The sequence below is a fragment of the Tympanuchus pallidicinctus genome, unplaced genomic scaffold (genome assembly GCF_026119805.1).
Source record: "Tympanuchus pallidicinctus isolate F22 unplaced genomic scaffold, pur_lepc_1.0 scaffold16, whole genome shotgun sequence".
NCBI lineage: Eukaryota > Metazoa > Chordata > Aves > Galliformes > Phasianidae > Tympanuchus > Tympanuchus pallidicinctus.
This window is the reverse complement of record NW_026294679.1, coordinates 11,722,456-11,739,078: the sequence shown is the minus strand read 5'-3', so window position 1 is coordinate 11,739,078 and position 16,623 is coordinate 11,722,456. Positions and strand designations below refer to the sequence as shown.

The 16,623-nt window shown below is 44.4% G+C and overlaps 2 protein-coding genes across 6 annotated transcripts in view; one reads left to right on the top strand and one right to left on the bottom strand.

Annotated features, from left to right (window-relative positions):
* ATP5MK (ATP synthase membrane subunit k) overlaps positions 1-16,623 on the bottom strand; it is a 426,737-nt gene that overhangs the window by 101,736 nt on the left and 308,378 nt on the right. The gene's annotated exons all lie outside the window — the stretch shown is intronic.
* Positions 1-16,623, top strand: part of NEURL1 (neuralized E3 ubiquitin protein ligase 1) — a 136,447-nt gene that overhangs the window by 43,976 nt on the left and 75,848 nt on the right. Inside the window, exons 1-2 of one of the 5 annotated variants that reach the window (XM_052677867.1) lie at positions 14,222-14,282; positions 14,930-15,030. The exons of 1 other annotated variant lie outside the window; for it this stretch is intronic. In XM_052677867.1, the coding sequence (XP_052533827.1) occupies positions 15,024-15,030 (7 nt within the window). In that variant the 5' untranslated portion in view covers positions 14,222-14,282; positions 14,930-15,023. Of the gene's footprint in view, positions 1-14,221; positions 14,283-14,929; positions 15,031-15,101; positions 15,164-15,387; positions 15,543-16,623 lie in introns of those variants that run through there. 3 more of the 5 variants (XM_052677868.1, XM_052677866.1, XM_052677865.1) reach the window with 3 other exon arrangements.

The window sequence follows — 16,623 nt, the reverse complement described above, 5'->3', positions numbered from 1 at the left end:
AAGGAAATGGTGCATTCATCTCTGAGACAGAGCCCACCTCTTGCTTGCTGTTTGTGGCAGTGCTGGGAGTATTATTTTTTTTTCCTAATTCTGAAATGGGAAGTAATTGAATGCTGATGACAATTTGGGTATGCTGCTGCTGAAGTGAGGATGATAAAAATTCTTGAAAGGTCAGTTAGTCTAAAGCAAAGTGAGGGCTGATGATGCATTTTGCTGCTAGATGTCCCAGCAGGCTGCTTGTGTTAAAGACAGCTAGCTGAAGGGCTGGCCATCCTATTGTGTGAGGATAGGGTTTTATCCTGCTCTTTGACACATAACCTTCAATTTTTTCCAATTTTCTCTGCTCAGGAGAGGTTACTGGTACAGGACACAGTAAGAGTTGAAGTGAAATGCATGGGAGGAAGGATTTTTCAGTAGAATGCTCTGAAACTTTTTTTGTTAATACTTACTGAACTCCAAAATCTAATTGGGTACATCAGGTTCTTCCTTAAACGTTAAACACTACTTGAATTCCCTTTGATTATCCTCATCATGAACAGACTTGCTGATTGCTGGGGTCGTTCCAGCAGCAAAACCACTTTTGACCAAATTTCATATTCCATAAAAGCTTTACTACATAAAGCTTAAAAGCTGCTGGAAATTAAATGAAGGCATTCTGTACCACCCAGACTGCTGAAAGGCTTTAGGATGATCAAGGATGCCATTCGCTGTCCCAACTCTGGTGTTTTACAGCATATTAGTAGCATCTCTTTGAAGACTTTGCTCATGTTCTGCTGAAGGATACCTCACCTGGTGGATGTGCAGGTATCTTGTAGGCTTTGGGGGATTGAAGTTACATGGGGAAAAAAAATCAATGTAAAAAATGTAAAAAAGGTGCAAATTGCAACAGAGGTTTTGGCAGATGAGTAAGGTGGCTAAGGGTATAATCACAGCACTAACAATCCTTTCAGCTGCATTCTTCTTAGACTGACATATTACACATTTTGGCAAATTTTAATTGAGCCCTGCTTGGCTCAAGGCAGATGTAAGTAATAGTGAACAAGTTTAGGACGAAGTTAAAATGAAGCCATACATCATACAGTACTGTAACCACAGATTTCTGTCCTGATAAACTTTTGGCAGAAGTGTGTATATATTTATATGGTACTGAGTACCATGATCTCTTAAGCTGTAAAACATCTAGAATCTGTGGGATCTAACAAAACACATCACTGTTTTTCTCTCTGGCACATTTTCTTCTTTCCTATGGAAGTATATGGAAGGAGTAGTTCAGAGGACTGGGTCTATTCTAGATGTAGAAATAGGGCAGATGTGCATAGGCAATGGGATTTCCTGCAGACTCTGCTTGCAGATGCTCCCCACTGCTTGGCTGGCTGCGCAGCCTGAGCTCACTGTCTCAGGCTCCTTCCAGAAGTCTGAGGTGTCAGATTGCTGTAATGTTAACAGTGAAAGGAAGGGTGTTAATCACCCTAATGCCTACTTGATCTTTATGTTTACGTACCAGAGAGTTGCACATTTTTGCCTCTGTAGACCAAGTGCAATGCATGTACAGTGGTTATTTTTGTACCTCTGCTTCATCAGAGATCCCACCCTTTCACCCAGTATTTTGGGAGCTCCCTGCATCCCTGGCCTAACACAAGGATTATGGGGACTTTGGGATCGCATTTCCCCTTCCTTGCTCTGGGATCTCTGTGTATCCCATGCACAATTTCCCACTGGTCAGTGGTCTCTGTGGCCACACTTTTCTCTTTGAGAAGTGATGCAATTTGGGATTTTTATTATGAACTACCTAGGGTTGTGGCACAGAAGATGAAGAGTTGTCACAACACCATTGCCCTTCTAAGTAATTACACAAGCAACAACTTCTATCACCTTCTCAGGCATCTCTGGCAGACCTGGGCCTCTGGGAAAAGGTCTAGTGCAGCTACAGCAATCTCCCTCTATTTATCAGGGAGTGAAGTATATACTGCTGTTGTTTATTGAGCCGTGACAGAGTGCTGCCTATGAGCTCAGAGCAAACTGTGGTGTAGACCTATGCAGCTTGCTTCCACCCTTAGCAAACAGTGCTCTTCTCTACAAACAGGATTGAGGCTGTTGACTCCAGGGAAGAGGGAACAGTAACAGCTATGGCAGTAGTTGCCACCCTACTTCCACCTGTCCTTATCTTTGGAGGACAGAGCATTTGTCTCCAGGGCTTTGTCTCAGCTCCCATTGGAACAGCAGTATTAGGAGTGACCTTGTGCATCTTTGTCCCACCCTCGGAGCCACAGTGGAGTAAGCAGAAGCTATTCTGAGGATGGGAGAAAGATGGGGCCTGTAAGGGAATGCTGTTTCACATGGGGAGCAGTGAATGACAAGTGAGACTTGGTCTCCATGCACAACTCTGGCCTGACTCTTCTGTCCTCTAAGAGACCTTTAGTTCAAAGCCTTGACGTAACTAAGTGCATCAGTTTTATTTTGCCAACAAATGGTGAGGAAGATACAGTGAAATGAGAGAGGTGCTGTTTGAGTTGGTGCTGTAGATGTGTTACCTTCTATGGACTGGGTGTGGAGCAAATGCTAAACTTCAACAACAACTGCAGCTGTGTTATTCTGCAATTTCATTGCTGTTGACAGTCATCCTCCAGAGTCCCTCTGGATGATAAAGATTGTGTATACTTACTAAAGTTGCTGTTAGGTGACCTCTGGGAAAAGAGGTTTTGCTTTTGATCCAGTTCCATTTTAACATCACAGGCAAGAAAATTCACTGTTGAAATAGCATCTTTGCTGAGAGGTGAGAAGCCCAGGACAGCAGAACCATAGGAAGGGTCCTCATGGACTGCTCCAACTGCACGCCCTGCATGCAATGAACAGCTGGAGCTGTCCTGTTCCTTCATTGCCTGCAGTGAATCTGAGATGTTTGTGTGTATATCTGAAACTTGGTGGCTGTTCCGCCATCAATTGCTTCTGACCTTTCAATCATGAATTATTGTTCACTCACCTCCTTACCTCCTACCATCCCTTCCTGGTAGGGTTTCTAGTTATTGATTGAGTGATTGTAGCTCTCTATCTTGGGATGGGTACATTCCAATTAGTGTGGTTTTGCTTGTCTGAGCATTTATCAATCTTGAATAAAACATGTGGTGGGTTTATATTTACCACTGGTGTTTATCAGAACATTGCAAAGCTATTTATTGAGGTCAGATTGATGGAGAACTGAGGTGTCCTGGAAGTGCTGTAAGGCTTCGATAAATGAGAGGAGGGATTCATACCATTCAGTTCAGCCTCTTTTAGCTTTAAAATAAATTTAAAACAACATTCTAAAAGATGTTATAAAGAAAAATTATTTGCATATGAGGAAATAGCAAAGGTTTTCTTCATCAGGGAAGCTTTCTGTGCACAAATGATCAGAAAAGATGCAGAACCACGTGAGACCTGTCATGATTGCAATTTCTCCGGGGCTGACAATTTCCAGGTGTTACAGGTGGTCCATCACCAGTGATGGTCCATTAAAATATTTGCTGCTTGGCAGTACTCTGTTTCCCTGTGGGAAGAGGAGCAGAACAGGAGGCAGTTTTTGAGCACTGTGCTCCTGGTTCTGTGGGTCTGGCGCTGGTAACCTCTCCCATCTCATCTGGTCTCTGATCCACATCTGGTTGGGAATGCAAGTCCTAAGTCCTCAAAGGACTGAGAGCCCAGCTTATCTGTTATGTCCCTGGCTCTTGCTGGCCATCTTTAGGTGTCAGCATTCCCGCTTCTCCTCTGCATCTCACCTGATGAACGGTCTCTCTATCTCTGTGGTCTCTCTTCATATTACTTTCTGCTTATGTAAAAAAAGGAAAATAAAGAAAACCAGTTGGTGTTAGGCTCCATTGTGCCTGCTGCCAGTTCACTTCCTTGAAAAAACGCATGACCAAAGGGAAATCATTACGCTTATTTCTTCAGAAATGTTTTCAGAAATTATAATTGTTTTGTACTGAGAAAGAAAGTGTAGAGAAAATAAAGGCATAAGCCTCTGTATTCTATAAGTTTGAAGAAACCCCTGTGTTTTATTCCTTTGAATAAAAAAACCTGAACACCTGACTTATTAGGTAAGAAACAGATGGCAGAGGCTTGAGGGACTGTGCGCATACAAAACATCTGCCATGCAGTTAATATTTAGAAAATGATGATGTTGGAACCTGTTGCTTTCAGAGGGCTGCACAATGCAGGAAAAAACGTAATGCAAGAGATCCCTGAAAAGGGGCTTAAAAACAGATTTGAGTGCCCTGAAATGCTAGCCCTGATCTAGCTGCAGTGGCTAGGTACTGCTCTGCTATTTAGCACGTACTAATTGTCTGGGGTTAATGGGAGACAATGCGGCTGAGGAACCTGCAGCCTTGAAGGCCTCCATCCATCTGTATTAGGGACATCTGCAAGGCCAGTGAGTGAGCAGCAGCACAGATCTGACAGACAGTCGGGATTTTAATTGTTCATTTGTGGAGAAATTAGCAATGTAATTACATAATTGGGTTTTCACGGCCCATTCAATCTTTGTGACTCTGCAGGGACCCTGCTGTGATGGAGCTGTGAGCGGTGGCGGTGTGGATAAGGCCATCAGGTGGCATGTCACCAGCAGCCTCTGGGATGTGGTGGGGGAGATGGCACATCGCTCCTGTTCTTTTCTGTTGATAGGTCGCTACTGTGAGAATCCTGGAAAATGCTTTGTGTTTTAAAGCTTATCTACCTCCTCCTGGCTGGGGGATTTTAGCATCAGTGGATGGGCTGCTGTGTCTGTCTCTGAGTGTGAATCTGCTGCTGGAATGATTGATCCACTGAGCATCCCTGAGTTCTGACATGATAGTCCAAGTGCTGTTTGGCTGTTCTGCTTTCTTATTGTCTGTTATATGTTGTGCGTGCAGAGATATCAATTCCTCAATACCAGGCTCTTGATTCTGACCATCTCATTATCATTTTAAATGTACAGGGCCAGATGCTTTGATTCATACCAGATAAGGAGTTGGTTTCAGAGGTTTATATAATCAGTCCCCAAAAGTTTATAATTTGCAGAAATATTTTTCCTTTACATCCAGAGAACTTAAGTTTATGAGGTCTACTTGAACAATACATTATTTACTACAGATTTTATCTAAATTCTGTTCTCAGATATATACCTTAATCTGTTGTATTTTTAACTTTCTTCCTCTCATATTATTTGTTTTGTATCTCTATAGATTTAACACGATTTTCCAAATAGAAAATCTTTCCAAATATGACTCAGCAGAAGCAGCTTTTACAAAGTGTCAAAACTTTCAAGATCGTGGCACTCATACTGGGAAATGGAGGTTTAAAATCAACCATTGCTTATGGGGTATTTACCCAGCTCACAGCTATTAACTGCAACAATTCGTATGGGTCTAACATAGCAGTTGTCAGATGTTGTTTCTATTTCTGCTTTTGTTTTGCTTCACTGGCAAAATTCTCGCTGATTTCACTGGTGGCAGATTAAGTCCTGCAATGTTTCATTTCCACAAGCCAGCAGAAATGTCTTTCCTGTTTTTTTTGTGTCCATCTCCTTTAAATATTTTTGTTTTTGTACAACTATCCCCCTAAAATTTCAATGTCTTCCAAATCTCCTTCCTCAACTCAAGTTGTCTAAATCCAGACAAGTTTGGGTCCAGACTGCAGACTTACCCAGAGACCCCATTACCAGAGAGCTTCTTATGATTAGAAGGTTAAACTGAATGAAGAAGCTTTTGTGTTGTTTGTGTGTTGAGGTCAGACTGTCTGGTGTTTTACAGACATGCAAAGCAGTGATGTGCAGTAGGGTTTGTGGGGAAAGTAGTACAAGTGAACAAAAAGGAGACTTAGTTCTCTGTGCATGCAGGGGACGGGCTGTCTTTCACGCTCTTCTCAAGAGCAGCTCATTCATGGGGGAATCACTAGGATTGCTGTCATATGGCTTGCTCAAATCTTATCTGTTAAACTTCTGCCTTGGCCAGTGGTATCAGGATTTGTTTGAAGCAAAAAGTGCAATCTGGAGAGATAAGTTCATAATATGTGGATCTTGAAGAGACTTCTAATTATTGAAAGACTGGTTACCTGAAATAACATCCATACAATACATAGAACTGTCCTCGTAACACTGCACATGCAGAGATAGTCATCTTCTCATGCCCCTATGTCTAATGTTCCTATCTTGATCTAGAAGGACAGAAAAAGAATTGTACTTCTAAACTGCTGTACTTTTATGGGTGATGTTCTCCTCTTCCATCCTCCAAAAGCACTCTGTTGAGTAGGGGAAGTAGTTCCTAAAGTGGGGGAGAGGGACCCATCACTAGACAGCAGCTGATATCTTGGAAATGTTTTAGAAACTGTACATGAATCAGGAATGCGTCATGATGTAACTTCATAAGTATTCAGTTGAAAGAAGGGAGAACTGTGCACCAGCTGTCCATGTCCGCTTGGAAGGCTGAGTATGAGTCAGATTGGGATTCCCATGGGATGAACAAGAGTCTTCTATGGACAAGGATATGCTGTTGGCACCAAAAATATTGGTGTTGGCTATTGAAATTACAAGGCAGAAAGAGATGTGAAAGTGTTCACTTGTACCTTGATAGGACAAAAGCTTGGTCAAGAGCATGACTGATAATTCAAAGAGGCACAATCACAGAATCACAGAATCACCCGGCTTGGAAGGGACCTCAAGGATCATGTAGTTCCAACCCCCCTGCCTAGCAGGGCCACCAAACGTACACATTCAGATCAGGTTGCCCAGGACCCCGTCCAACCTGGCCTTGAACACGTCCAAGGACGGGGCATCCACAACCTCCCTGGGCAGCCCGTTCCAGGGCCTAACCACTCTCCTTGTGAAGAACTTCCCCCTAACATCCAACCTAAATCTTCCCTCCTTCAACTTGGATCCATTTCCCCTAGTCCTGAATATTTGCTTCCAGCAGAGCAGTCTCAGTGTGAGAGTAGTGAAAGCCCATATGAAGTCTCTTGCTTTAATTGTGTTGATAACGTCTTTGAAGGATGTTTGGTCTTTGTGGCTACAAAAAAGACACAAAGCAACAAAAATCATCACAGCTGACACATAACTGTGCAGGTAAAATGCTCTTTTGCAGATAAAACACCTCTGGAATATAAGAACAGCTCAGTTAAGATGATTTGAGAGGGTGGGAGAAATGCTCTGTTTGTACTGACGGTGTAAGTGCTGAGGTCACTGTTGATTTTTATTAGCCTGGGGAATGGCTTCCAGGTCACCTTAAGAAAACTAATAACTGCACAGATTAGCTGTAGGGTTTTTGAATCCTGTGGAATCTATTCTGTGGTCCTAATAAACAATATTTATGCCTCCATTGAAACTGTTCCGATTTTGTGTAGAAATCACAAATATTATTTTTAAAGCCTCGGGCTGAACAGAATTCATATTCATTTTGTCTGTTCAGTGACCAACTGTACTGGAGTCAGATTCTGGCTATTATTAAGAATATGTGAACTTCATAAAATATCTGGTTTATATTGTAGGCTATCCATTTTTCCTTTCTCAGGTGTGATTTAACCTGTAACACTCTTGTATTAAATAAATTTTCTTGTGCTCCACCAAAATCATGAGTTTTGGAAGACTGAGAGAAGGGTGGGAAGATGCAGACATCTAAGTAAAACATATGTTGAATGGGAAGAAATCAGTCATCCTGGGTTCTGGGCCTGTGATTATTTCCACATGCCTGGATTGTACTGCTGTGTTGTGTGCCATTAATGTCATTAGATGCTTTATGTCGGAGTGGATTTTTGCATATGCTGATGGGATTGCAGGATTGGGACTGCACTGGGTTGAGTCTGCCCATGTGGTTTCAGGGCTACAGGTGGAGGTGAGTGTCCTTCTAGACCCCTCCTCCTTGTGCCATGTGCCCAGCCCAGTGTTCCCCAAAATGCCCATAAATGTCTGGTTGGGTTACAAGCCTCCAGGCAGCAGGGTTTGTCCTCAGCCCTTTTCAAGAAAAGCAAACTGACTAATCAAACCCCACCTTGTAAAAATGGATATTAAATCTGCTGCTTGGTGTTGGAAGGAGGCACAATGAAAAATAAGCTTAATGTTCTTGTTCAAAGGTACCTGTGTGTCGGGGAGAAATGCCAGCCTTCCCCCATTGTTTGCCTCTGGGCTGATCTCTGAGAATGAGACTTTGGGAGCCATTGTTGTTCCATTCGGTTCCTGGTAAAAGGAAAAGAGATTTGACTGCTGCCTCCAGATAAAAATACTGAGGAGTGAGTCTTCTAGGCCAGAAAACAACTTATTTTTCTTTCCTTGTTTTTTTTTGTTATTTGAGCCTGCCAGATTGGTCTGTTCTCTGCTCTCCAACTGTGTGGGCGGCAAAGAAGAGGATGCTGAGACAAAGAATGGGGGAGGGAGGAAAGAAGTGAAAAAGACCTTTGGACTGGAGGCATGGTGCATGGGAGGAAGAGAAAGTAATGGCAGTCAGAGTGTTTTGGTTTGCAAAAGCTTGCTGCAGGTCGGAAGAATCTGTGGTAGGTCAGAGACGCTCAGTCTAGAAGTTGTAGTGATGAATATATTAGCATGTTTTTGATCCTAAAGCATACAGATGTTTTTCTGCATTTTATGAAGCTTGCATCCTACTGAACTTCAATGCCTACTGCTGGAAATGGAGATGATGGATGGAGGGAGAAGTGACTGAATGGGAACATGACCATTGCTCTACTTTAGTAGAGTGTTTTACATTTTAAGCTAATCTGCTTTGTGCTTTGAATTAGGTTCTAAAGAAAGTGGAATTTTATGAAGCTAAGGCTCTGATTTCGTCCTGACAGAATCCCATTTTCCTGAGCTGAAAACCAAATCTCATTTCTCATTCCAATAATAGCTACCTTCCCCCAGTCTGCTGCATCTGGTTTGTGATCTTTTGTGGTACTTGTGAGATTGACTTACATGTGAAATGTGATTTAACTCCTTTTTTTCTGTTTCTTAAATGAAAAGGGGAGTAAGGATAAATTTCAAATCAAACTTTAAAATCCACGATGATCATAGGATGGGGAGATGCTGGCCAGCATCTTCAGGTGAGGGAGGAGAGCAGAGAAGAAGTGAGTAGGAGGCGAACATGGAGAGAGAAAGGACAATGCACATGTGAGGCATTATGTGGCTTGCTTCCTATTTAAACCTGCAAGATTCATCTTGCCTGGCCTGAAAGATTGACCGTTGCCATGTATTTTGCCCTTGGAGCATTTGACCTCCAGCTCCTTTTATTTCTTGTAATCTGCAAAAACTTGTAAGAGCAGCCCTATAAGGTTTGAAAATAAATCTCACTTCATATGGGATAGCCCTGCAACAGGGGCAGGGAGGTTCTGGTAAGAACAGAGGCAGTCTTGCGAGAGAGCATTCAGGGCTCTCCCCTATGATTCCAGGAGCCTTTCACAGCCTGAAACTTAGAGACTGGGATGTGTGGTGGGGATGGTGGTTCATGGCCGTGTGGTGTAGCCCCACTCACCTGTCTGGCCAGCCCGAACAGCTTCTCTGGGACCTGCTGCCCTTCATTGCCCTGTGAAGGTCTTTTGACAGGGTAGGGACTTCGGGTAATAAAAAGGTGTTTCTCTGCTGGGCTAATATTTACATCACAAACATATGGTGCATTGGCTTGGTCACAAATCCCTGTACGTGCAAGTGAGAGGCTTTTCAGAAAGGGTGGGACATAAAACACTGAGGTTATTCTCTCCTGTCGCTGTGTTTGCTAAGAAAAATCTTTAGGAATTACACCTTGATGCTGAGGGAACGTTATCACAGTTAGAAAGCTGAGCTCTCAAAGGTGAGCATATGCTGTGTGGAAGCAGTCAGTCTAACCTTCATTTGCACCCCGGTGCTTTCTGATTTCTTTACATATGCAAAAATCAGAACATGCTTTTCTAGCTAGGACAGAGGCAGCACCTCTTCCAGGTGTGTTGTGAAAACAAATGTGTTGTTTGCTCAACGTGCCCCATAAAAGTGCTATGACTTTTGCTGGTAATTTAATTTTTCAGTGTAGGGTTTGGTTGTTGTCTGTAATAAAGTATGAGTGAGCTACTTTATATAATCCAAAGGTGTGTGTATGTATATATATATATATTACACAAGTGTTCTCTGTAGTTCTGAGTGGAACAATACTTTTTTTTTTTTTTAAACTAAACTATTACAGTGCCATGTCACATGGAACGATGCTGCTCTGGGTTTCCAAATGTTTAATAGCCATAAAACTGAGCCTGAAATAACACTTCTCAGTCCTGCCTTGCTGTCATTACGCTGCCTGCAGGCAGAGTCAAAAGGAGGATATTCAAGTGGGACTCTGGTTCTGCCGTCAAGCAAAGATTTTTAACTAGAAGAAAACAGGCTTCTTGAACTTGATCTTAAAGCAAATGTCAGTTTCATTAGGTGAATGGTACAAAATCAACATCTCTTTGCTTTCTTAGATTAGTGTGTTTCTTCTGGTGAGGTGCTTGCTTTATCTTCTTATTTCATTACACATTGATAGGTCTAGAATGCTTTTGAAAAAGCATTGTGCATAAAGAGAGAGCCTCGTGCTCTCATTGCAGAATGTTGTGTTAATGTTAATTTCTCATGTAAATAGACACGAGGCCATTTGAAAATGCAGTCATTGTCACGTACACCATGATATTTTCTCTCAGCGTGGGCTTTTGGTGGATTCCAGGTGACGTTGCCCTAGAGCACAAACAGCTTTTTTATGTTGTCTAGAAGTTCTGCTCAGAAATGCTGCTTAGCCTTACACAGTGCTTTATGGCAAATTGTGTCACACATTGAATTTTGTCATATCCAGCCTCTGCTACTTGGTGTTATTCTGTCAGGATTTCTGAACTACATTATTCTCTGGTAGCTCAAAACTATGTAAGAAGGGGACCATTCCTGCCCTTGAAGATAAAAACTGCATCCAGTGGGAACTTGAGATCATTTGCCTGCTGATGGAAAGATGCTGTGCAAGCAACCTGGGTTTGGTCAGTTCCTTGCCTTGGAAATCCTTCTTGCTGCTCAGCCCTGTGCCTCTTGCTAGCAGTCTTCCCTTCTGCTGCTTTTGTAGGTGGATGCATGGGGATTGAGATAAAGCACTGAGCAGGCAGGGCTCAGCTGAGCGCTTCTGTCACTGTGTCTCCTTCACTGAACCAGCCTACATACTGGACATCCACTCAAATACCTCACAGATGTCTTCATTGCCCTCCTGAGCGACAGCCTTTACCACTGTGCCTCTGTGGTTCCTGTCACCAAAGCAAACTGCACTGATGTCTTATTTACACTGAGTGCAAGTGTGAGGGAGATGCTCAGCCTACGGGCTTTCCTGCCCCTAAATCCTCCTTCCTGCTGTGCTGCAGCGATCTGCCCTGGGGTTCCCAAGCACCCGAGTTAATGGTCATGGTGCTGGATTTAGAAATCGTGGTCTTGATTTTTAAGGATTTCACCTAGGATTTTGAATTTCCTTTGACTTAAGTATTGAGATTGGAGTTTTTATCCAGAGTAATACTTCAATTACATAACTAATAACATTGTCAAATGGCTGCACGTAAGCATCAGCTAATCAGCATTCCTTTTGCTAGGTTGCTATCTGTATCATTGTGTTTCACACAAATAATAGCCTAAAGATGCATCTCTGCTTTCCAAATTCCCTCTATTAATAGCAATAAATTCAAGCTAAAAGGGTGCTTAGAATGTAAGATATCCCAGCTCTGGTCACTGTTCTTTGTGCACTAATGCTTGCTGCTGAGACATTTTCTCTTGGATGCCTTGCTGTTGAGAACATTGCTGTTCCTTGAGTTACAGTGGCTGAGGTTTCTGAAGGAAGCCTTATTTCTGTACAGCTCAGCTCTCTGCCCCAGCAGCAGTCTTAGGCTTATGCTGAAAAAAGACCTGAGAATATGATCCTCTGAATCCCATCTCCCTCAGTCTCTAGATGCTTGTTGAGAGATACTGTATTGAAAAAGGGCAACTTCCAGTCAATTGATTGTTACCATAAAGCTGAGGGCACGTGGCAGTAGCAAAATTGACGACAGCTTCTTAAACACTAAAGTCGTTAAGAGAAGGTTCTCTGCCCCTGGCAAACATCTGATTGATTTCCACAGTTCCCAGCTTTCTCCTACAGTAATTTTTGGAGAAGATTCAGACCATGTTGTGGAGAAATGCTTTAAAGCAGAGAAAATCCTATTAAAAGAGGGACAGGCAGAAGAAAGCAATGAGCACAAAGGAAGAGGGCAGTTTAGAACCAGTAAGGTTGGAAAAAAAACCAAAACATAAACATCATCAGTCCAGCCATCATGGCCACTAAAACCATGTCAGTCAATGCCACATCTGCCCAGTTTTTTTTTTTGTTTTTTTTTTTTTTTTTTGTCTACACAGCAAAGGTCATCAGACATCACAACTATTTTGGGATGTATTTCCCAGACCATGATGTGTCCCTGATGTCTTCCTTGCTGACTGCCAGCCTTCTCCTGCCTTGCTGTGAGGAAAGCAATGAAGCTGTCTCATCTTCCATGCCCCAAAACATTGCCCAATGCCCAGGCTGTGGATGTATCCTAGGGTGGTGGGAGAGGTGCCTGATTTTCTGCTCAAGGCTGAATCAGAACCATCCAAGGCTTCAGTCCAAAGAGGCATCCTGTTGACTGTGTCCTTTGCAGCCTCAGCATCCTAATCTTCTAGTTAATAAATATATATTTAGCAAGGTCAGATACTGCTTCAAAGCACACTCCTGCAGTAGATTCTTGCTTGGATCAGTGATGTTGCTTGGATTTAACTTGCTGGATGTTGTTGGGAGTTGGTTTTCTGTTGGGCTGCACATATCTCAGTCAGTAATTTGTCAGAGGGGAGCACAAGTGGTGATAATATTGTGACATCATATATATATTATAAAAATATATGTATGTTCAATACTTGATATCACAATGGGAGACCTTGCAGATATTGGCAAGGGCAGAAAAATAATCCAAAGGGACCTAGAGGTTGTCAGTGTGGAGAACTATAAAATGGGAATAAGTTGTAGATAGAGTTGTTTTGTTCTTTTTTTCCCTAATATCTAGAGAAAAATCAAAAACATAGAAGAATGAAGAGAAATTTGGAAAAGGGCAAAGTCTGAAAGGGACGTGCAGGTGATAGGTCCAGATCAGAGAAGTTCCAGTATGAGGTACAGAATCATAGAATGGCTTAGGTTGGAAAGGACCTTAAAGATCATTGAGCTCCAACCCCAGTTGGGGTAGGGTTGCTAACCAGTGGATCAAGCTGCTGATGGCTGCAGGAGAAATACTGTATGGCAAATAATCCTTGAGGAGTTAGCATTGCGTAAGGGGCAGACCATTGCACTGCCCTGGCTCTATGGGGATGTTGGGGAGGGGGAGTACTATTTTATGGGGGTTTTTTTATGGAAAAAAAAGAAAAGCAATTTTTCAATCAACTGAAATTGTTTATAATTTTTTGCCAAGCAGGATGAGTCATTCTGGCAGCCTGCCCGCCCCGCCCTCCCCACCCTCCCACCATTCCATATAAACAAATAAAGTCAATAAGTTAGGAAAAATAGAATGATCTGAAAAGATAACAGCTCAGATTTTTTCCTTTTGGTGTACATAGAACAAAATGCTTAATGTTTTTTTAAGGCATCATTTCAGAGCTGGATTCAATGACCGTAACTTGAAAAAATGAGGTAAAAATAACTCTTTAAAAATGTTTCATTTTTGAGTTAAAGAAACATTTTGTTCAGTGAGACGCACAAAGCATTCAGTTCTGGGCCAACACAAAATGATTTTTTTCTAGCAATCTCTTGGTTGAGGCAGTGGACCAAAAACTCAATTATTCACAGAGCTGCAGCAAGATTAAGGTAAGGATGGAAAGCAGAGCTAAGCAAGCAAGGGAGAAAATTTGGGGTTGGAGAGTGGAGTAAATCTTAATTCTTTGGGGTGAAACATGGTTTAAGGCATCAGTGCCCATTGGTCACTTTGTGAGCGTGAGGCACTGGGTCAGTGTGACCCAGGTGCTGCCCTATGCCAGCTGGGTTGCACGGGCCACGCTGCGGTGCTCCTGGGGACACGTCCTCGTGCTGCACCGCTGCTGCTGTAAATGCAGCATCATCCAGGAGGGGAAGAATAAAAAGAGGGAAAAAAAAAACCACCCAAGTCTCCTGCCAAGAAGCTGCTGTAAGCTCTGCAGAGTGTGAGTTTGGGCAGGGAGGAGCTGAGCACTGCTCATCCCAGGGAACGCTGCTGCTTGGCTCCGGGCGCGAGTCTCCTTGGTGGGGCAGAAGGAGCTGGGCGCTGGTGGTGCCTGCTGCTGCTTGGGGATGCTCCTCTGGCAGGTTCGAAATGCTTGGCACAGCTTTACTCATGCACGCAGTGTTAGTGCAAACACCCTGACTGAGCTTCTCTGGCTTGAGCTTTTTTTTTGCATTGCTTTTTTTTTTTTTCTTTTCTTTTTTTTCTCTCTCTTACTCAGCCATCCTAAGCAATAATCTGATTTCCCGTTATCCTGGTGGGAGAGCGAATGCAGTGGGATGGCAGGCTTTGCCCAGCACCATGGTAAGGGGTGGGAGGCAGAGCTGGGCTTGTGGCTGTTAAACTTTTGAGTCCCAATCTTTTGCAGAATGAGGAATGACTGTAGCATAACAATAAACTGCATGAATTACTTTTAAATAAGCCAGCTTGGATGCACCATGGCTGGCTGTGGCAGCATTGTGCCTGCTGTGCTCATCTATCCTGAGAGCAGCAGACAGGAGAGATGCAAGGGAGGTGGTGCACGTGTGTGGCTGGAGATGGAGAGAGCTGGCTCTTGCATGGGGGAAGGGGAGCAGGACCGTATGCATCTCCCCACTGCCCCCGCACCCCCTTCCCTGCTTCTGGTGCTGCTTTCTGCCAGCAGAGGTAATGGGCTGCAGCACAGACGCTGGGCTGAGCGTGCAAACCTCGCACCAAGGAGTTGACTGGGGTAATGTTTTTATTATTCCAGTCCGTGGTGAGCCAGCCTGCATTTCAAGTACTCCTTTGCTATTAAATAACTAATAATTAACCAGCAGAGGCCATTTGAAGACTCTGGTGCAGTGATGTCTGGTAATAATTTTTTTTCCACCTATTTTATTTTAATTTTTGCCCTTCCAGTTCATTCCGAGGCTCCGCACTGGGGTCCCAAAGTGGTTTTCAGTGCCCGATGCCGTTGCCTGTTTATAAATAAGTTCTGAATGCGGTGAGTGAAGTTGGCAGCGCCTCGGGCTTTGTTCTGAGCACCGCCGGGTACCACGGCCACCTCCGTGGCTCCGGTTTTGGGAGCGCAATATGGGATGCTGGGGGCAGCGTGGGGCGGGGGAAGGGGGGGAACGCCGCATCCCCGAAGCGTCGGCAGCTATTTCAGGAAGACGCGAAGTCTCCTCCTTCTTATGTAAATAAACGTGACAGCTCCCAGCGCCGGTGCGGGAGGGCCGCGAGTGGGTGGAGGCAGCCGGCGAGGGGCAGCGGGGCCGGGGGCTGCGGAGCGGAGCGATGAGCGCCGGCGGTGCCTGAAGGGGCGGCTATGGGGGGCCAGGTGACCCGAGGGCCGCTGCACGGTGAGCGCTGCGAGGGGGAAGGTGAGGGCCGGGGGTGCGATGGAGGAGACGCGTGCGGTGTGTGCCAGCTTCCAGCGGGGGATGAAGGTTGCCGAAGGGGAACTCGGAAGCTTTGGAAGCGGTCACCTTGCGTCTGCTTCCCGTCAGCCGCTCCGTAGTGTCCATTCATTTCTATGTTGCGTTGATGCAGCGTGGAACGAACGCTGGTTTGAACTACTCCGTGCGCTCGGCTGAGCCGAGGAGCCTGCCTGCTTTGCTAGGTAACGTGAAGCCGTGTAGGGAGGGGGGGCTGAGCGCCCGGCGCGATGCTTCAGCAAAATCCGGAGCAATAGGCAACGTGCGGCCCTGGCCGCGCAGATCTCATGCCGTAAATATTTCGGTGAGAATTCTGTGCTCGTTAAACGTGCCGACTGCTCCGCAGTGTTCTGTTCACCTCGAGACACAGCCCGCGTGCTGCGCGTTCCGTGCGGGGGAAAAGGGCTGTTAGAGAAACTTCCTCGTTGCTATAGTAAATAGGGCTGGGAAGCGCGCAGATCGTGTGGTGCGAGCTTGGAGCTGCTCGCGTGCTTCCCTTGAGGTGTTAGAGGTATATGCTGAAGCTGTGAGTATTCACGTCCCAGTCCCGATTTTTGCTGGATTGGGTGAAAAACACAAACTCTGCAGTTTAAGGAACAAATGGACAGAGTTAGGAAACAGATGACTCTTTTCTAACGGCGTGTCTCCAGTGAGACTGTAATTTGTTCATCATCTGCGTTCTGAAGTGTCACCCACAGGCTGACCTTATTTCTTCTATAATGTCGCAGTGTACGCGTCATATGCAGAATGTGAGTGCTATTGGGTCAACATTTACAAAATAGCAAGCAAGCAAACAAACAAACAAAAAAGCAGCTCAAAACAAACAGCTCTGGATGTTGTAGGTTCCATTTCCCTTTTGAAGTAGCATTTGAATGAACTTGAGAAACCTGGCTGGGAAGGAGCAGCACCTCTGTGTGTGCCAGGGACTTGGCATTGCTGCCAGGGCTTTCTGCTGCCCGCTGCGCCTGCAACTTCTGCCCTGTGGTGCTGCTCTGCTCGCCAGCACGGCTCTCCTTATTTTTTATTT